We start from the raw sequence: 18514 nt of genomic DNA, 5'->3' as shown, positions 1-18514 counted from the left end.
TGCCAAAGGCAGTGAAGCACTGCACCTGCTGCATGAAGCAGTGAGCAGTGTCCTTGGTATGCTTGAGGGAGGGGGGGTTGTACAGACACGGCCATGCAGGAGGCCGCAGTCCCAACAGTCAACGTTCAGCCAGTTTGTCTCCCTCCCTGTCAGCTCCAGTGCCACGGCAAACCTTCAGTGATGTGCAGGAGGCTGCGGGTACCAGGCCTCCGATGGCACTGGTTTTCATTGGGGGAGGGGGCAATCAGGAGTTTCAGCCATTGGTGAGCCTTTTTGTGCTTTTGCTTCACCAGGCTTACTTGATGAACAGAGCAAAGCAGTATTCAGATGGTCTGTCTCAGGAACGAGTTGAGACAGAGCAGGCTGCTCAGTCCTTTAGTTTGGACCCTCCTGATAAATGGAGGTGCATAGAGACTCTCTTGGAGGTTGGGTTGTTGGATCCCCACCATCTCCCCTGCAGTCGATGGTGGCTCTTTCTGGGGCCCAGACCATCTCCTCAGCTAGAGGACTTAGAGGAAGGGGAGATCCTGGTTAATGAGCCAGACAACCCCACAGCTGTCCACATTTTTCATAAGGAGGAGTTACCACTTCTGAGCGGGTGCTGAAGGCGTTCACTATTTCTATGGAGGAACCGGCAGCCACTAACCCTAAAATGTCTCTCACTTGGTGCCCTTCCCAAGCCTTTCCTGTGCATTAGGCCGTTGAAGAGTTAATCGCGGCTCAGTGGTCTTCCCCAGATGCTGGCCTTCAGGTGGCCAAGACAATTTCACGCGTGTACGTGCTGCCTCCGGATCAGGTAGAGAAGTTTAAATTGCCTAAAGTAGATGCCTTTGTGGTGGCAGTCACTAAGAAGACTACTCTGCCAGTAGAGGGGATGTAGCTTTAGGAGACATTCAAAACAGGAGACTGGAGGCTTTCTTGAAGCTTTCCTTTGAGGTATCGTCTCTCTCTCTCTCCAGAACTCTATTTGCAGCTCTTATGCTGCGAGAGCTTGTCTTAACTGGGTCGTGGAGATAGCTTCGGAGGAGGAGGGCCAGCTGTCCTTTGATTTTCTGTTGTTGGGAGTCCAGTTTGGCTTACATAGTGGTCTCTACCTACAACATCATACACCAGCGAAGCAAATGGCTTTGGTGGTCATGGCCTGCCGGCTGTTGTGGATCCATCACTGGGTGGCGGATGCAGCTTCAAATCAGCGGCTCAGGTTGCTGTTTGGGGGAAGATCTCAAGAAGTAAGTGAAGGATCCTGGGAGATTCCAAAACGCAGTGCTTATTGAAGGATAGGCAGAGGCAGGTGTTTAGAGCGAGCCCAAGCCCATTCATGGATGAAGGTAACCAGGAACTATCAGCCAGGACGTGTGTCGTTGCCATCATCATATTCCTTTCAGAGGCCCAGATATCAGCAGAGGGTGTCCTTTCGCGTGGACAAGCGGAACTCTGGTCAGTACCTTGAAAAGCACCTGTAGCTCGAGCTTCTCGATGTGGAGCTGTTCCACCGCTCTAATCAGCAGATAGGGGTTGGCTGACTCACTTCTATGAGGAGTGGACCAAAATTACATCAGTCCAGTGTGCTCTCAGCATTGTTAGAGAAGGCTACAAATTAGAATTCTCCTCTCCCATAGGAGATTTTTTTCTTGGAGTCCCCGTGCCATGATCGGTCCAAACAGCCATCGTGTTTTCTACTTTGCGCACCTTGCAAGATCTTGAGGCATGGGTCTTGGTGGCTATTTGATCTATTTTGTGGTGTCAAAGAAAGGCAGCTCCTATCACCTGGTATTAGACCTTAAGCAGGTGAACCGCTTTCTCAAAGTCAACCATTTCCGCATGGAGACCTCGCGCTCCATTCTGGCGGCAGTGCAGCTGGGCGAGTTTTTGACAGCCTTGTAACTTGACATATTTGCATAGTCTCATCTGGCCTCTGCACCAGAAGTGTCTGTGTTAGATCAGCACTTCCAGTTTCATGCCCTGTCTTTCAGCTTGGTGACAGCTCCCAGAATGTTTTTGAAGATCATGTTAGCTGTGGCAGCATGGCTCTGGCAGGAGGTATTCGGGTTCACACCTACCTGGTTGACTGACTGATATGGGCCAAGTCTGGTGGTGTCACTCTTGCAATCCTTTGGCTGGGTAGTCAATTTGGCCCAAAGTCAACTTGTTCCCACTCAGAGCTTGGAATATCCAGAGGAGCGCTTCAGCACGGTTCAGGGCAGAGTATTTTTTGCTGGCTCTTCGGATACATAAGCTGCAAGGGCAGATTCAAAGTTTGCTAAGTGCAGTGTGTCCATGCTCATGGGACTATGTGCAGGTGCTAAGAACAATGACTGCAGCTCTGAAGGTGGTTCCCTGGGCAAGGGCTCACATGTAACCACTCCAGCAGTCCCTCTTGATCTAGTGGTCTCTAGTGTCGCAGGATTACCAGGTGCGCCTCAGGTGGACTCTTCAGGCGAAAGTCAGCATGGATTGGTGGCTTCTGGCCGACCATCTGCGCATGGGAATTCTGTAATCTCTCCATATTTTTTGTACCCATTATTGCTGGAATATTGCGGCTCAATGGCTTGAGCATTTAGGTGCTGTGGTACTTTCCGCGGGGTTGACATGTCACTCTGTTCCCCCCCCCCCCCCTCCCCCAAATTTAGGAACTGCTTTGCTACATCCCATGTCTCTGAATTCATCTGCTGCAGATGCTAAGGAAGGAGAAATGATGTCTTATTGATTATTTTCTTTCCTTTAATCACAGCAGATGAATCCAGTATCCCACCTTCTCTGTAGTGTTTCTGGTTCCTCATCCTATGTTTGTCCATATTCAGGTTTGGATCGGGGACCAGTGTTTTTAAGAGAATGTTTTTTTTTTCTTGTTCTATCAAAAAAAATTTGAACCTTATGACACAATGGGGAACAGTAGTTTATGGACAGAGTTTCCCCCTTATGGTGATCGCTGAACAGCCCATTTGTGCGAATTGATCCCTATAAGTTTTCTCTGCTTCAGTATGAGACATAGAGGCATATTTTCAAAGCACTTATTTACAAAGTTACATAGTAACCTGTGGAACTTTGTAAGTCTATATGCTTTGAAAATGACCCCCATACTGACTCTCTGAGGAGCTATCAGTCCTAAATCACTGGGTGAAAGTCAGTGATCTCTATCTCCACCTGCTGGTAGATGGACACAACCCACAAGTCTTTGGATTCATCTGCTGTGGGAAGACATAATTTTTCCATATTCATTGTGGATATCCTGAAAAACAGATTGGTAGAGTATACTCAGGACTGGCTTGAGAAATGCAGAATTAATATATGGTATAGTGCGGAATAGAAATCCATTTAAAGAAGTCAGTCTAAAATGTCATTGTCCTTTTGCCACTTGTAGACAAATTGGTTGGGATTAACTATTGTATCTGTAAATCCAGGGTTTTATTTATTTTTATTATTTATTATAAAATTCATATTCTGCTTTTTCCAAAGTGGGCTACAAAAATACATAACTTAAAAAAATAACAAAAAAGAAACATGATCATATCCATTCAAAGAGTAACATCTGCAGAACATTAAGTGCTATATACAAAATAAACTTCAGTGGCATCCTCAAAATTACAATCTATCACATTATGTAGGATTTTCCAAACTATAAACAAGTCTTCCTTGTGTCAATAGGTAGCTAATTTTTCAACTATGGATGACGATGACATTGTGGAGCCTGAAAAAAATTCAAAGAACTGGGAAGAAATCATTCCACAGGAGCAGAGGCAAAGACTGGAGGAGGAAGAAAGACAGAAAGAACTTCAAGAAATTTACCTCCTTCCTAGAATGAGAAACTGTGCAAAACAGGTACTAACCTGTCTAACCTGAAAACTGTCCTATTACCACATATACATATATTGTGAGCTCTTGCAGAATTTTTATTATATTTTACTTAAATGTCCATTATATAAATCACTTATTTTCAGGTCAAAAACTTAGGACTACAGGTCAGACTGTATTTCAGAACCAGGTTTTTCTGTTTAAAATTTAGAAAAATCTAAGGCTGCAGTTTGATAAAGTTTTTTTTAATCGTGGTTAATGTTGAAGCATAGCCAGTTGTTCATGGGGGTGGGGGTACACATTTCCCCTCCCTCCCCCACACACATTAGATATCATACCTTTGCTGATGTGGATGCTGAAGCCAGTCGATGAAATCCACTGCCAGAGGGTCCTCCTTCCTCCTTGTGCTGCCTCAGGAACGAGGAAATCAGCAGGGTGCCTTCAGCCGCTGATGCCAGCACTCCCCAAGCCTGCTTAGTTCATGCACGAACTGAGCATGCTTGGGGAGTGCAAGTGTTGGTGGCTACAAGCACCCTGTTGATGTCCTTGCTCCTGAGGCAGTATGAGGAGGAATGGGATGACTCAGACAGCAGATTTCAGCTATTGGTGCTTCAACTACCTTACCAACCACTTTCTCATGTAACCCCCTATGTCTTCACCCATTCTCTCTCTGATATAACCCTCTGTGTCTTCACCCATTTTGTCTCTCTCTGTTGCCCCCCTGTGCCTTCACCCATTTTGTGTCTCTCTGTTGCCCCCCTGTGCCCATTCTCTCTCTCATGTAACCCTCTGTGTATTCACCCATTCTCTGTCTCTGTGTGCCCCCCTGTGCATTCACCCGTTCTATCTCTGTTGCTCCCCTGTGCATTCACCCGTTCTATCTCTCTCTCTCTGTTGCTCCCCTGTGCCTTTACCATTCTCTCGTTCTCTGTTGCCTCCTCTTCCTTTACCCATTCTCTCTCGCTCTATGTTGCCTCCCTGTGCCTTCACTCATTCTCTCTCTGTATGTTGCCTCCCCTGTGCCCTCACCCATTCTCTCGCTCCCTCTCAATGCCCTTACCCAATCCATTTTCTTTCTCTCTCTCTCTCTCTCTCTCTCTCACATGTGCCTTCCTTCAGTTCCCCACCCGCCATCTCTCCTGGTCTGCCGACAGCTCCCTTCCTTTCCCAGTTTACCTTTTTATTTAAGTCTTCGCCCCACAGCGGCAGTATATTGAAAAGCTGCCTCAGCTTGCAGTGGGCCTTTCCTTCTGTCCCGGTGACCCCTTCTGAAAACAGGAAGTTGCATCAGAAGGGGTTGGGACTGGTCAGAAGGAAAGGCCCCAACCCGAGGCAACATTTCAGTATGCTGCTTCTTCAGGGTGAAGACTTAAATAACAAGGTAAATTGGGAGGGGAGAGGATAGCTGCCGGTGGTCTGGGAGGGGAGGAAGAGATGCCTGACTGGACATGAGGTGGGGGAGGGAGAGAGGGAGAATGACCAATCATCGATCACAATTAATTTTTTTATAATTGTAGTTGGCTTGCAGCCCTGAAGAGATCTAATTCCTAAATCGGTAATTTTGGCCGGGGGGGGGGGGGGAGCCAATAAAAATTGCCGAATCAAGACCAACACCAGTTACACAACTGACAAACACACCCCATTGTCTTTCACATCTGTTCTGTTTTGGGGGTCACCAGTCTTTCTCTCTTTCAAACCCTGTCCCCAGCAGTGTGTCTCTCATCTTTCACCCATCCCTACCCCGTCTCCCTCTCTCATACCCGCACCCCATCCCATCAGCCATCTCTCAACTCCCCCTTCTATCTTCCCCACATCATCAGTCTTTTAAACCTATCCCAATCCAGCATCAACCTTTTAAAGCCCCTGCTGCTGTAGCATTTTTTTTTTTCTTTGAGTTAGATCTCAAATTTGTTTGCATCTTTTGGCCCATTCTGTTGTTTATAATGTCTCCTTGGTGGTATTGATTGACTTCATCAGTGCATAATATATTCATCTTCACCTCCAACATCTCCCTTTCTCCCTCCCACCCTCTCGCTGACCTGCTGCTGCACTGCAGCTGGCATAGGCCAATGACTCCACCTCTTTTCTAACATTGGCTCATGCCAGTGGACATTCCTCTATCACTGGCCTCTGCTCCATCACTGATCTCTTCTCCATCATTTGTGGAAGCCACCTCTTTAGCTGTTTGGCTACTGACAGTTGCAGGCACAAAAATAAAAATAAATCACAAACTAGAAGCCAGCAATTAAAAAAAAAAAAAGAAGAAGAATCAACAGAAGCCACATTAGAAGCCCATGAGGGCTGTCACAGGCTTGTGGCCTTTTTATTGAATAACACTGATCTAAACATTTGTATAATTTATTCTCCGAGGACAAGCAGGCTGCTTGTTCTCACATGTGGGTCGACGTCCGCGTAGGCCCAGGAATCGGCATTTTGCAAGCAAAATAAAACAAAGTTTTGCCAGAGTTTTCTGGCGCACATTCAGCGCGCACATACATGCGCGGACTGATTTTCCGCCCGTCGCGTGAGCACGTCTCGTCAGTTTTCTTTTCTCCACGTTGAAGTGTGGTAGGTTTTTATCTGCGCTCTTCTCAGGCCAGGAAAGAGTCTTCGCGAGTTTTTTCGATTTTTTTTTTTTTCTAATTTTCTTTCAATTGTGTGTGTGTGTGTATATGTGTGACTTGACTTTGTCTTCCCATAACTCCTCACAATGTAACCCATAGTCGTACTGTAACAATGTATTTCCATCCTTCACAAGGTATTGTAAGCCACACCGAGCCCGCAAATAGGTGGGAAAATGTGGGATACAAATGCAAAAATTTCCACATAGTGTCTGTTAGATTTTTTTCACTTTGTAAAGTTCCCTTTGTTTTTCGAAGCGGCTGGGTTGTTTCCTTATTTTTTTTTTTTATTTTTGAGCCCTTTTTCTGTTAACAGGCACAATTATGTCTTTTGATTTCGCCGAAGCCATTTTTCCTTCCATGTCATCGAAGACACCCAGCGGCTTCAAATGTTGTACTCGGTGCAACCGGACCATCTCAGGTACCGATACCCACACCTGGAGGCATATTTTCAAAGCACTTAGCCTTCCAAAGTTGGAACTTCGGAAGGCTAAGTGCTTTGAAAATGAGCCCCCTTCTGTATCCAGTGCCTTGGGGCCGACCATAGCCCAGCTGCTTGTAGTCTGTGTCTTCGTATGACGAAATGGACCCAAGCATCTCGAGAAGCCCAACGAGAAAAGCTTTTAGGTGCTCGGTCCGCTCCATCGACATCGGTACAGTCCATGCGAATGACTATTCAAGTGCTAGAGCTATTGGGGTTCGTGATAAATTATTCCAAGTCACATCTCACCCCAGTTCAAACATTGGAATTCATTGGAGCGCTTTTAAACACAAAGACAGCTCGTGCTTATCTTCTCGAGGCAAGGGCAGACAACCTCCTGTCCCTAGTGTCCATAGTGCGAGAGTCTCAACAGATCACAGCTCAGCAGATGTTGAGACTCCTGGGGCACATGGCCTCCACAGTTCATGTAACTCCCCTGACACGTCTACATATAAGACCAGCTCAATGGACCCTAGCTTCCCAGTGGTGTCATGCTGCGGGGGAGCTAGAGGATGTGATCCAATTGTCCACCGACTTTTGGAATTCCCTTCAGTGGTGGACGACTTGATCCGATTTGATTTTGGGACGCCTATTCCAAATTCCTCAGCCACAAAAAGTGCTGACGATGGATGCATCCCTCCTGTGGTGGGGGGCTCATGTCGATGGGCTTCACACTCAAGGAGCTTGGTCCTTTCAGGAAAAAGGTCTTCAGATCAACCTCCTGGAATTGCAAGCGATCTGGAACGCTCTAAAGGCATTCAGAGATCGGCTGTCCAACCAAATCATTTTGATTCAGACAGACAATCAGGTTGCCATGTATTACACCAACAAGTAGGGGGGTACTAGATCTCGCCCTCTGTGTCAGAAAACTGTCCAGATTTGGCTTTACTACTACTTAACATTTCTAAAGCGCTACTAGGGTTACGCAGCGCTGTACAATTTAACATAGAAGGACAATCCCTGCTCAAAGCAGGCCGTCATGGCATGTTTCTGCAAGCCACTTATCTGACAAGTGTAAACAACAGTCTGGCCGACAGATTGAGCAGGATAATGCAACCTCACGAGTGGTCACTGAACATGGGCATAGTCTGTAAGATCTTCCGAGCGTGGGGCACCCCCTCGGTGGATCTTTTTGCCACTCAGATCAATCACAAAGTCCCTCAGTTCTGTTGGCTTCAGGCCCACGACAGACTAGCGTCAGATGCCTTTCTCCTGCTTTGGGGGACAGGCCTTCTGTATGCGTATCCTCCCATACCTCTAGTAGGGAAGACTTTGCTGAAACTCAAGCAAGACTGTGGAACTATGATCTTGATTGCACCCTTCTGGCCGCGTCAGATTTGGTTCCCTCTTCTTCTGGAGTTGTGGAGATTGGAATGTTTTACAACCCTCATCACCCAGAACGAGTGATCGCTTCTACATCCCAACCTCCAGTCTCTGGCTTTAATGGCCTGGATGTTGAGAACTTAGAATTCGCCTCCTTGGGCCTTTCAGAGTGTGTCTTTCGAGTCTTGCTTCCAGAAAAGATTCCACGAGGAGGTGTTACTCTTTCAAATGGAGGAGGTTTGCCGTCTGGTGTGACAGCAAGGCCCTAGATCTTCTTTCTTGTCCTACACAGACCCTGCTTGACTACCTTCTACAAGACCAACTCTGTAAGAGTTCACCTTAGTGCGATTAGTTCTTATCGCTGTGTAGAGGGTAAGCCTATCTCTGGTCAGCCTGTAGTTCGCTTTATGAGAGGTTTGCTTTTGTCAAAGCCCCCTGTCAAACCTCCATCAGTATCATGGGATCTCAAAGTTGTTCTCACCCAACTGATGAAAGCTCCTTTTGAGCCACTGAATTCCTGCCATCTGAAGTATTTGACCTGGAAGGTCATTTTCTTGGTGGCCATTACTTCAGCTCGTAGGGTCAGTGAGCTTCAGGCCTTGGTAGTTCATGCACCTTATATCAAATTTCATCACAACAGAGTAGTCCTCTTCATTCACCCTTTGTTCCTGCCAAAGGTGGTGTCAGAGTTCCATCTGAACCAGTCAGTTGTCTTTCCAACATTTTTTCCCCGTCCTCATACCCGCCCTGAAGAAAGCAGTTTGCATACCTTGGACTGCATTGGCCTTTTACGTGGAGCGGACATAGCCCTTTAGACAGTCCACCCAGTTGTTTGTTTCTTTCGACCCCAACAGGAGGGGAGTCGCCATCGGAAAACGCACAATCTCTAATTGGCTAGCAGATTGCATTTCCTTCACTTATGCCCAGGCTGGGTTGACTCGAGGGCAATGTCATTGCTCATAATGTAAGAGCCCTGGCTGCGTCAGTGGCTCACTTAAAGTCAGTCTCCATTGAAGAGATTTGCAAGGCTGCAACGTGGTCATCAGTCCACACATTCACATCTCACTACTGCCTTCAGCAGGATACCCAATGCGACAGTCGTTTTAGGCAGTTGGTGCTGCAGAATCTGTTCGGGGTTTAGAATCCAACTCCACCCCCCTTGATGCATTTTTGTTCTGTTCCAGGCTGCACTCTCAGTTGTTTGTTTTCAGGTCAATCTGTTATGTCCTCACCGTTGCGAGGCCCAATTGACCAATGTTCATGTTTTGAGTGAGCCTGGTTGCTAGGGATACCCTACATGTGAGAACAAGCAGCCTGCTTGTCCTCGGAGAAAGTGAAGATACTTACCTGTAGCAGGTATTTTCCGAGGACAACAGGCTGATTGTTCTCACAAACCTGCCCACCTCCCCTTTGGAGTTATTTCTTTATATGCTTTTTGATTTAACTGACGAGACGTGCTCACGCGACGGGTGGGAAATCAGTCCGTGCATGCGCAGTGTGTGCTGCACGCATGCCAGAAGACTGGCAAAACTTTGTTTTATTTTACTTGCAAAATGCCGATTTCTGGGCCTACGTGGACGTCGACCCACATGTGAGAACAATCAGTCTGCTGTCCTCGCAGAATACCTGCTACAGGTAAGTATCTTCGCTCTATCTGTAGAAGGAACTACATCTATAAAATTGCATTCTTACTAGCCCGTTGTTTTAGAACTGAAACTCCTGAGTCCTGAACAAAAATGGTTTGGAAGCCTCCAGTTCTCATGTGTATTAAGAAGGTGTCTTACTACTTTTTTTAAACTACAGATCAGCTTCAATAGGAGTGAAAGCAGACGCAGTAGGAATAGGAGATACTCTGGATCTGACAGTGATTCCATCCCTGAAAGGAAGCGTCCAAAAAAACGGGGGCGACCACGGACAGTCCCACGTGAAAACATCAAAGGTTTTAGCGATGCTGAGATTCGGAGGTCAGAAATGGAATTTACTGAATTGCTCTACTTAAATCAGAGTATCACTGTTTAGCTTTACAAGTAGAGAAAGTCCAATTAACTTTTATGAACTTTTAAACAATGTTGATTCCATATATTTGAACATACATACTATAAACCTTCTTATGAAGTTTTTAACCTCTAGACTGGAATAAACAATTCACAATTCAGTTGTTTTGGTCTGTTATATATATAAAGTGAAATGAAATGGATTGTCTGAATGATTGTTTTGCTTCCCAATTTTTCTAATAGTTGGGATTGTACTAAATACTGTAGTCATTCTGTCTTGGTCTAAAACAAGAGTATGAGCAACCACTTTCATCCAACCATGTTTTCTATTCCACTCCCTGCCAGCATGTTGATCATTCAGTGATTATAACTTTGAGCTGTATTGTGGAGGATTAAACCTCCTTTCTCCAGTAAGAACTTGTTTTTATTTTTACTCATTCTAACAAATATTTCCATAATTGTAGATTTTTTTTTTTTTTTTTTTTTTTTTTTTTTGCTCTTTCTGTAAACTATTATCTCAAGCTTTAAGTTCTGAGCAAGTGCATTCAGTTTTATCCTGTCCATGTAGCCTCTTTAGGACTATAATATTTAAAAATTACTGATTCCTCTACAGAACCATGATCAGATCCGTTAGGGAAGTTGTTCAGTCATTTGTAGAGTAAATTACAACTTCCCTATAATCTATGCCAAAGCAGTCTAGACAAGTGGGTTATGTCCTTCTGCTAGCAAGTAAGGACACATGAAAAAAAGCTAACTTGACTCCCCTTCAGTATTTCTTTTCTTCAGAAGATGGTGCAGACTGTGGCCTTGTGCAGCAGCTAGGAGTAAGCTGGTCCCAGGAACAGTGTAGACTCAGGTTCCAGATGAGCACATATATACTTTGGTCAACGTTTCTGCTGGGACTGTTTTTCTCGCCCCTTATGGGAATCGACTTGGGTCTGAATTTCCACAGCATTGGGTGGTTCTCGGTGACTTTTCACCCAGTGGATCTGACAGCATACTGTCCCTCTGTTCTGGGAGAGCAGTGGGGAAACAGTAAAGTTTTCTCCCCCCCCCCCCCCACCCCCCCCCAAAAAAGGCTTGTAACATAGCCTCTTCCCCAGACTGCCTACCAGTCTCCTGTGGTGCTTTGTCAGATTTGAACTTGATCAGGGTATTTGAAGAGCCCACACTTCCCTCTTTCTCTCTTTCTTGCTTGCTTGTATTTCTATGGCAAAAAGGGAGTTAGTGTGCTACAGAAAAGTCATGATGTGCTCAGTGTGTGAGCCAGTGCATATAGCCTGGCTTATGAGCAGGCATCAGGTGAATGGGTGCAGTCATAGAATGTTGACAGCAAGTCAGTAATGAAGCTAAGTGGGTGGCACTTATGGTTGACGGCAGCGTTGTGATGTGGATTCATTACAGAAGCAACAGTGAGCCAGTTGTGACTCTCAAATGTCTTTAATAATTCCAAAAACCAATCTTATCAGTGGAAATATTGAATCCAAAAATCTTCAGCTTGCAAAGTAAAAGCTCACTGGGGACCTGTTTTTGAGCTTATATTTTGTGAGCTGAAGATTTTTGGTAAACACAACCTTATGATGTATCTTAGGCCGCTGCCTAGGTAGAGTGTTGATCACTTTTTGAAATTCGCCCCTGAAGCAGGCAGTAGCCAAAACATGTTGGGCTAATGAAAAGTATTTTGGATTCAGTATTTCCACTGATTATAAGGTGTTTTTTTGGAATTGTTAGTCATTTGAGAAGTCACAACTAGTTCATTGTTGCTGCTGTGTGCTTCTGACGTATTTGGAGTGCAGCATTTTGTAGTTCCAGGGAGGGATGAAATGAGAAGAGAAGTACATGAAGGAAAGAGGGAAGAAACATCAGCACTTGGCTTTCATACAGGGAATGGCTGTAGCCAAGGCTGATCAGGTATGGGCTTGTGACTTTTTCTTGAGAATTCCTCACCCTTCACAATTTTATTTTTGTATACCATGGAGCTGTGTCCACGTTGTTCAGGACATGTGTGTAGCAGCCACACTTACTGATTGACTGCTATGTGCATGCCCTAGCGCTTTCTCTACTCAGCTGCATGTTAAAATTCTGTGCAGCTCATTTGCATGCAGTTTGTTTAGTGAATCGCCCGCTATTTCCACCTTGGTAATTTTTAACGGGGTGGAAATAGCGGGCGGTTACTTCCGGGGATTTTAGTGCATTGGCCCCTAAATCTTTACTTTTCCAATTGGCCAACCTTTTAGCTTCAACCTCTGCTTGAGACTAATCATTTGTCCTTGGGTTGCTCAGCGCCCATTTTGTGGAATGCCTTACCACTTCATAATCATTTGTTTCTGTCAGTGGCATCTTTTTGAGACAGCTTGGAGGGCTTAATTTTTTACTCAAGCATTTGATGTTTATTAGCATGTTCTCTGGAGACGCTGATGGACTCTGGGATAGGGGATGTAGAAATACTCTTTCCCCCTCCCCCCCTTCTTTCTTTTTGTCCCCTACGCTTTTTTAAGATATGGTTTGTACTTGACTGTAAACCGCCTTGATGCATTGCGAAGGGCAGTACATCAAGTTTAAAATACGTAAACTTGCACTTCCTTATTGTCCCTCCAGACCAGTCCAGGCATTTGGGAATATGCTCTCCTGCCAGCAAGTGGAGACTTAGAGCTTCTGAATTATGGCAGCACTCTATATAGTGTTCTGTGTAGTCTAGACACAGCCAGTGGGTATGTGAGATTCTCTGCATTGTCTGGTTTAGGTATTCCAAAGTTTAATAAAAAAGGATTGGTGCTATTTAACATATTTATAAATGATATTGAAATCAGAATGATGAGTGAGTTGATTAATTTTGCAGATGACACAAAACTATTCAAAGTTGTTAAAACACGTGCGGACTGTGAAATATTACAGGAAGACTGGGCATCCAAATGGCAGATGAAATTTAATGTAGACACATGCAAGGTGATTCACATTGGAAAGAATAATCTGAATCATAGTTACCTGATGCTAGGGTCCACCTTTGAGGTCAGCACTCAAGGAAAAGATCTAGGTGCCATTGTAGATAATACGCTGAAACCATGTGCTCAGTGTGTGGCGGTGAACAAAAAAAAGCAAACAGGATGCTAGGAATTATTAGGAAAGGGATGGTAAATAAGACCAAAAATACTATAATGCCCTTGTATCGCATCAGTTCCGGTTGCTGTCTCTCGAAAAAGATATAGCAGAATTAGAAAAGGTTCAAAGAAGAGCGACCAAAATGATAAAGGGGATGGAACTCCTTTTGTATGAGACAAAGCTAAAGAGGTTAGGGCTCTTCAGCTTGGAAAAGAGACGGATAAGGGGAGATATGATTGAGGTCTACAAAATCTTGAGAGTGTAGAATGAGTAGTAGTAAATCGATTTCTTTCTTGTTCCAAAAGTACAGAGAGTAGGGGACAATCAAGGAAGTTATATGGAAATACGTTTAAAGAAATAGGGGGAAATATTTTTTCACTCAATAATTAAGCTCTGGAACTTTTTGTTGGAGGATGTGGTAACAGCTGTTAGCATATCTAGGTTTAACAAAAGGTTTGGACATGTTCCTGGAGGAAAAGACCATAGTCTGCTACTGAGACAGACATGGAGAAGCAACTGCTTGCCCTTGGATTTGTAGCATGGAATGTTACCACAATTTAAGTTTCTGCTAGATACTTGTGATCTGTCTTGGCCACTGTTGTAAACAGAATACTGGGCTAGATAGACCATTGGTCTGACCAAGTATCGCTACTCTTATGTTCTTTATATACCTTGCATCAGGGTCTCCAATGCTTCTATGACTTGGGGTGTTACTACACCTGGGAGTTTCCAGGTCCCCTCCCTTTTCCTCTGTCCTCATACGTGTTCCTTCTGAAGGAGGCCCTTGAGTGTTAATTAAAAAAACAAAATATCAACAAAGAAGTTTATTTTAATCCAGTTCTGTTACAATGTTTTTCTTAGTGCCCAAACGAGGGCTTTTGGGACTCAGAAGGAAAGACACCTGAATAGGGGGGAGGGGAGTTTTCTCCCCTGGGCCTTAGTTACACATCCCTGGATAAGCATGCAAGCGCTCTTCCAGTGGGCAGTTGTAACTTGAACAAGGAGGCCAGGCCTGTGTCACAGCGTGGGCAGTGCTGTTTATGCTGTGGCTCCCACCATGCTACTGGAGCAGCAAACAGTTTTCCTGCTAAGTGTGCGGTAGCTCTATCACGGCTGCTCCAGCCCTAATGGCACATGTTACTGTGAGTCAGAGAGATGATTTCCCTTAGACTGTAATTTATCTTAAAAATCAAGCATGGAACCGGAAGATTGGCCAACATAACGCCGATTTTTTTAAAAGGGTTCCAGAGGTGATCTGGGAAATTACAGACCAGCGAGTCTGACATCGGTACCAGGCAAAATGGTAGAGACTATTATAAAGAACAAAATTACAGATCATATACATAAGCATGGATTAATGAGACAAAGCTAACATGGATTTAGTCAAGGGAAATCTTGCCTCACCAATCTACTACATTTCTTTGAAGGGGTGAATATGCATGTAGATAAAGATGAGCTGGTCTGTGTATCTAGATTTTCAAAAAGCATTTGACAAAGTTCCGCATGAAAGATTCTTGAGGAAATTAGAATGACATGAGATAGGAGACAGTGTCTTATTGTGGATTAAAAACTGGTTGAAAGGGAAATGGGGCTACTCCTAGAAAACAGGAGAGTAGGGTTACATGGTGAATATTCTCAGTGGAGAAGGGTAGATAGTGGGGTTCCCCAGAGGTCTGTGCTGGGATTGCTGCTTTTCAACATATTTATAAATGATGTCGAGATGGGAATAACTAGTGAGGTAATTAAATTTGCTGGTGGCACAAAATTTTTCAAAGTTGTTAAATCACAAGAGGATTGTGAAAAAATGCAAGAGGACCTTACAAGACTGGGAGAATGGGCACCTAAACGGCAGATGACGTTTAATGTGATCAAGTGCAAAGTGATGCATGTAGGAAAGAGGATCCCAATCCATAGTTATCTGATGCAACTTTCCACATTAGGATTCACCGCCCAGAAAAAGGATCTTGGTGATGATACATTGAAGCCCTCTGTCCTGGGACCTCTTCACTTCTCCATCTATACTTCTTCCCTTGGTACTCTGATCTCATCCCATGGTTTTCAGTATCATCTTTACGCTGATGACTCCCTGATCTACCTCTCCACACCAGAAATCTCAGCTGAAACCCAGGCCAAAGTATCAGCCTGCCTGTCTGTCTGACATTGCTGCCTGGATGTCTCAGCGCCATCTGAAACTAAACATGACCAAGACTGAGCTTCTTATCTTTCCCCCTAAACCAACCTCTCCTCCTCCCCCATTCTCTATTACTGTGGATAACACTCTCATCCTTCCTGTCTCATCAGCTCGTAACCTTGGGGTCATCTTTGACTCCTCCCTCTCCTTCTCTGCACATATTCAACAGACTGCTAAAACCTGTCGTTTCTTTCTGTATAATATGAGCAAAATTTGCCCTTTCCTTTCTGAGCACACTACCAGAACCCTCATCCACGCTCTTATCACCTCTCGCTTAGGCTATTACAACTTGCTTCTCACAGGTCTCCCACTTAGCCATCTCTCTTCTCTTCAATCTGTTCAAAATTCTGCTGCACGACTAATATTCCGCCAGTGTCGTTATGCTCATATTAGCCCTCAAGTCACTTCACTGGCTTCCTATCCGTTTCCGCATATAGTTCAAACTCCTCTTATTGACCTATAAGTGCATTCACTCTGCAGCTCCTCAGTACCTCTCCACTCTCATCTCTCCCTACATTCCTCCCTGGGAACTCCGTTCACTGGGTAAATCTCTCTTATCTGCACCCTTCTCCTCCACTGCTAACTCCAGACTCCGTTCCTTTTATCTTGCTGCACCATATGCCTGGAATAAACTTCCTGAGCTGGTACATCAAGCTCCATCTCTGGCCGTCTTCAAATGTAAGCTAAAAGCCCACCTTTTTTATGCTGCTTTTAACTCCTAACCCTTATTCACTTGTTCAGAACCCTTATTTTATCATCCTCACCTTAATATTCCCTTATCTCTTGTTTGTCCTGTTTGTCTGTCCTAATTAGATTGTAAGCTCTGTCGAGCAGGGACTGTCTCTTCATGTTCAAGTGTACAGCGCTGCGTACGTCTAGTAGCGCTATAGAAATGATAAGTAGTAGTAGTTAATATGCAGCAGAGGCTAAGAAAACAAATAGAATGTTAGGAATTATTAGGAAAGGTATGGAAAACAAAACTGAGAATGTTATAAAGCCTTTCTAGCGCTCCGTGATTCAACCTCTCCTCAAATACTGTGTGCAGTTCTAGTTACCGCATCTCAAAAATATATATAGTACAATTAGAAAAGGGTACAGAGAAGGGCGATGAAAATGATAAAGAGGATGGGACGACTTCCCTATGAGGAAGGGCTAAAGCGGCTAGTGGTCTTCAGCTTGAAGAAGACGGCTGAGAGGGGGAGATGTGGTAGAGATTTATAAAATACTGAGTGGAATTGAACAGGTAGATGTGAATCACTTGTTTACTCTTTCCATAAATACTAGGACTAGGGGGCACGCAATGAAATTACTAAGTAGTAAATTTAAAACGAATTGGGGAAAATATTTCTTCACTCAGAGTAATTAATCTCTGGAATTCGTTGCCAGAGAATGTTGTAAAAGCAGTTTAGCAGGGTTTAAAAAAGGTTTAGATAGTTTCCTAAAAGAAATGAAGGCGATGAAACAGTGCGACAAGGCGGTGGCCGTAGCGAGAAGGTTGCTAGGCTGTATAGAGAGAGGTGTGACCAGCAGAAGAAAGGAGGTTTTAATGCCCCTGTATAAGAAGTTGGTGAGGCCCCACCTGGAGTATTGTGTTCAGTTTTGGAGGCCGTACCTTGCGAAGGATGTTAAAAAAATGGAAGCGGTGCAAAGAAAAGCTACGAGGATGGTATGGGAGTTGCGTTCCAAGACGTATGAAGAGAGACTTGCTGACCTGAACATGTATACTCTGGAGGAAAGGAGGAACAGGGGTGATATGATACAGACGTTCAAATATTTGAAAGGTATTAATCCGCAAACGAATCTTTTCCGGAGATGGGAAGGCGGTAGAACGAGAGGACATGAAATGAGATTGAAGGGGGGCAGACTCAGGAAAGATGTCAGGAAGTATTTCTTCACGGAGAGGGTGGTGGACGTTTGGAATGCCCTCCCACGGGAGGTGGTGGAGATGAAAACGGTAACGGAATTCAAACATGCGTGGGACAGGCATAAAGGAATCCTGTGCAGAAGGAATGGATCCATAGAAGCTTAGCTGAAATTGGGTGGCGGGGGGAAGAGGGGTTGGTGGTTGAGAGGCTAGGATGGGGGAGGGCAGACTTATACGGGGTCTGTGACGGAGCCAGTGATGGGAGGCGGGACTGGTGGTTGGGAGGCGGGAAATACTGCTGGACAGACTTATACGGTCTGTGCCCTGAAAAAGGTACAAATCAAGGTAAGGTATACACATATGAGTTTATCATGGGCAGACTAGATGGACCGTGCAGGTCTTTTTCTGCCGTCATCTACTATGTTACTATGTCCATAAGCCATTATTAAGATGGACTTGGGAAATCCACTGCTAATTTCTAGAATACAAAACAAAAGATGGATGGAGACACTACTCAGAGTGATACCTGTTGTTGTATTGTGCAATAGTTTTTACAACGTTTTTACTCGTGGGGAAGGAGTCTCATACTTTACACAACAAGCTTCATTTCATCCTTTACGGTGAATCTGAGCACATGTGTACATTTATAATCACTGACTCGCCATCCCCCTCCTTTCACTATTTCTGCACAATACAAACTTATTTGACTAACAGCGGTGGGTGTGCTGTACTTATCTCAATAGGCCGGCATGCCCTGTTACCCCGACAAGTTCCTGTTTCGCAAACAACGCTTTGTCAAGGGGATGCTGGAACCGGACCTACAAAAACAATATCATCAATGTAAAGCATGTTTACCCGCTTGTTAGACTACAACCTGTGTATCTGTGTAAAAATGCTCAAGTCTTACAGCTTCACCTTGCTGACACCGTCATACCGCCACCCGTTAGTAAAACCAACATGGCGATGGCGTCTATTTAACTTCAACTACGCTATCAATCTATGGGCTAGGACGGTTCTAAGCCACTAGTTATGTGTACTCACCGGAAACAGCTGATTACAACTTTGCTGTCTATCTTTGAGCTAAAGCGGCACTAAACGCCCAGATATACACCTAAAAAGATGTTAACACCTAAAAAGATGTTAAATAAA

General features: G+C 44.6%; 1 protein-coding gene across 1 annotated transcript in view; it reads left to right on the top strand.

Moving 5' to 3' along the window:
* Positions 1-18514, top strand: part of CHD1 (chromodomain helicase DNA binding protein 1) — a 560349-nt gene that overhangs the window by 340375 nt on the left and 201460 nt on the right. The window contains 2 exon segments of the mRNA XM_030193417.1: positions 3646-3819; positions 10021-10181. Coding sequence (XP_030049277.1) covers positions 3646-3819; positions 10021-10181 — 335 coding nt within the window.

The sequence above is a fragment of the Microcaecilia unicolor genome, chromosome 2 (assembly GCF_901765095.1).
Source record: "Microcaecilia unicolor chromosome 2, aMicUni1.1, whole genome shotgun sequence".
Classification (NCBI taxonomy): Eukaryota; Metazoa; Chordata; class Amphibia; order Gymnophiona; family Siphonopidae; genus Microcaecilia; species Microcaecilia unicolor.
This window is presented reverse-complemented; position numbering and strand designations above follow the sequence as displayed.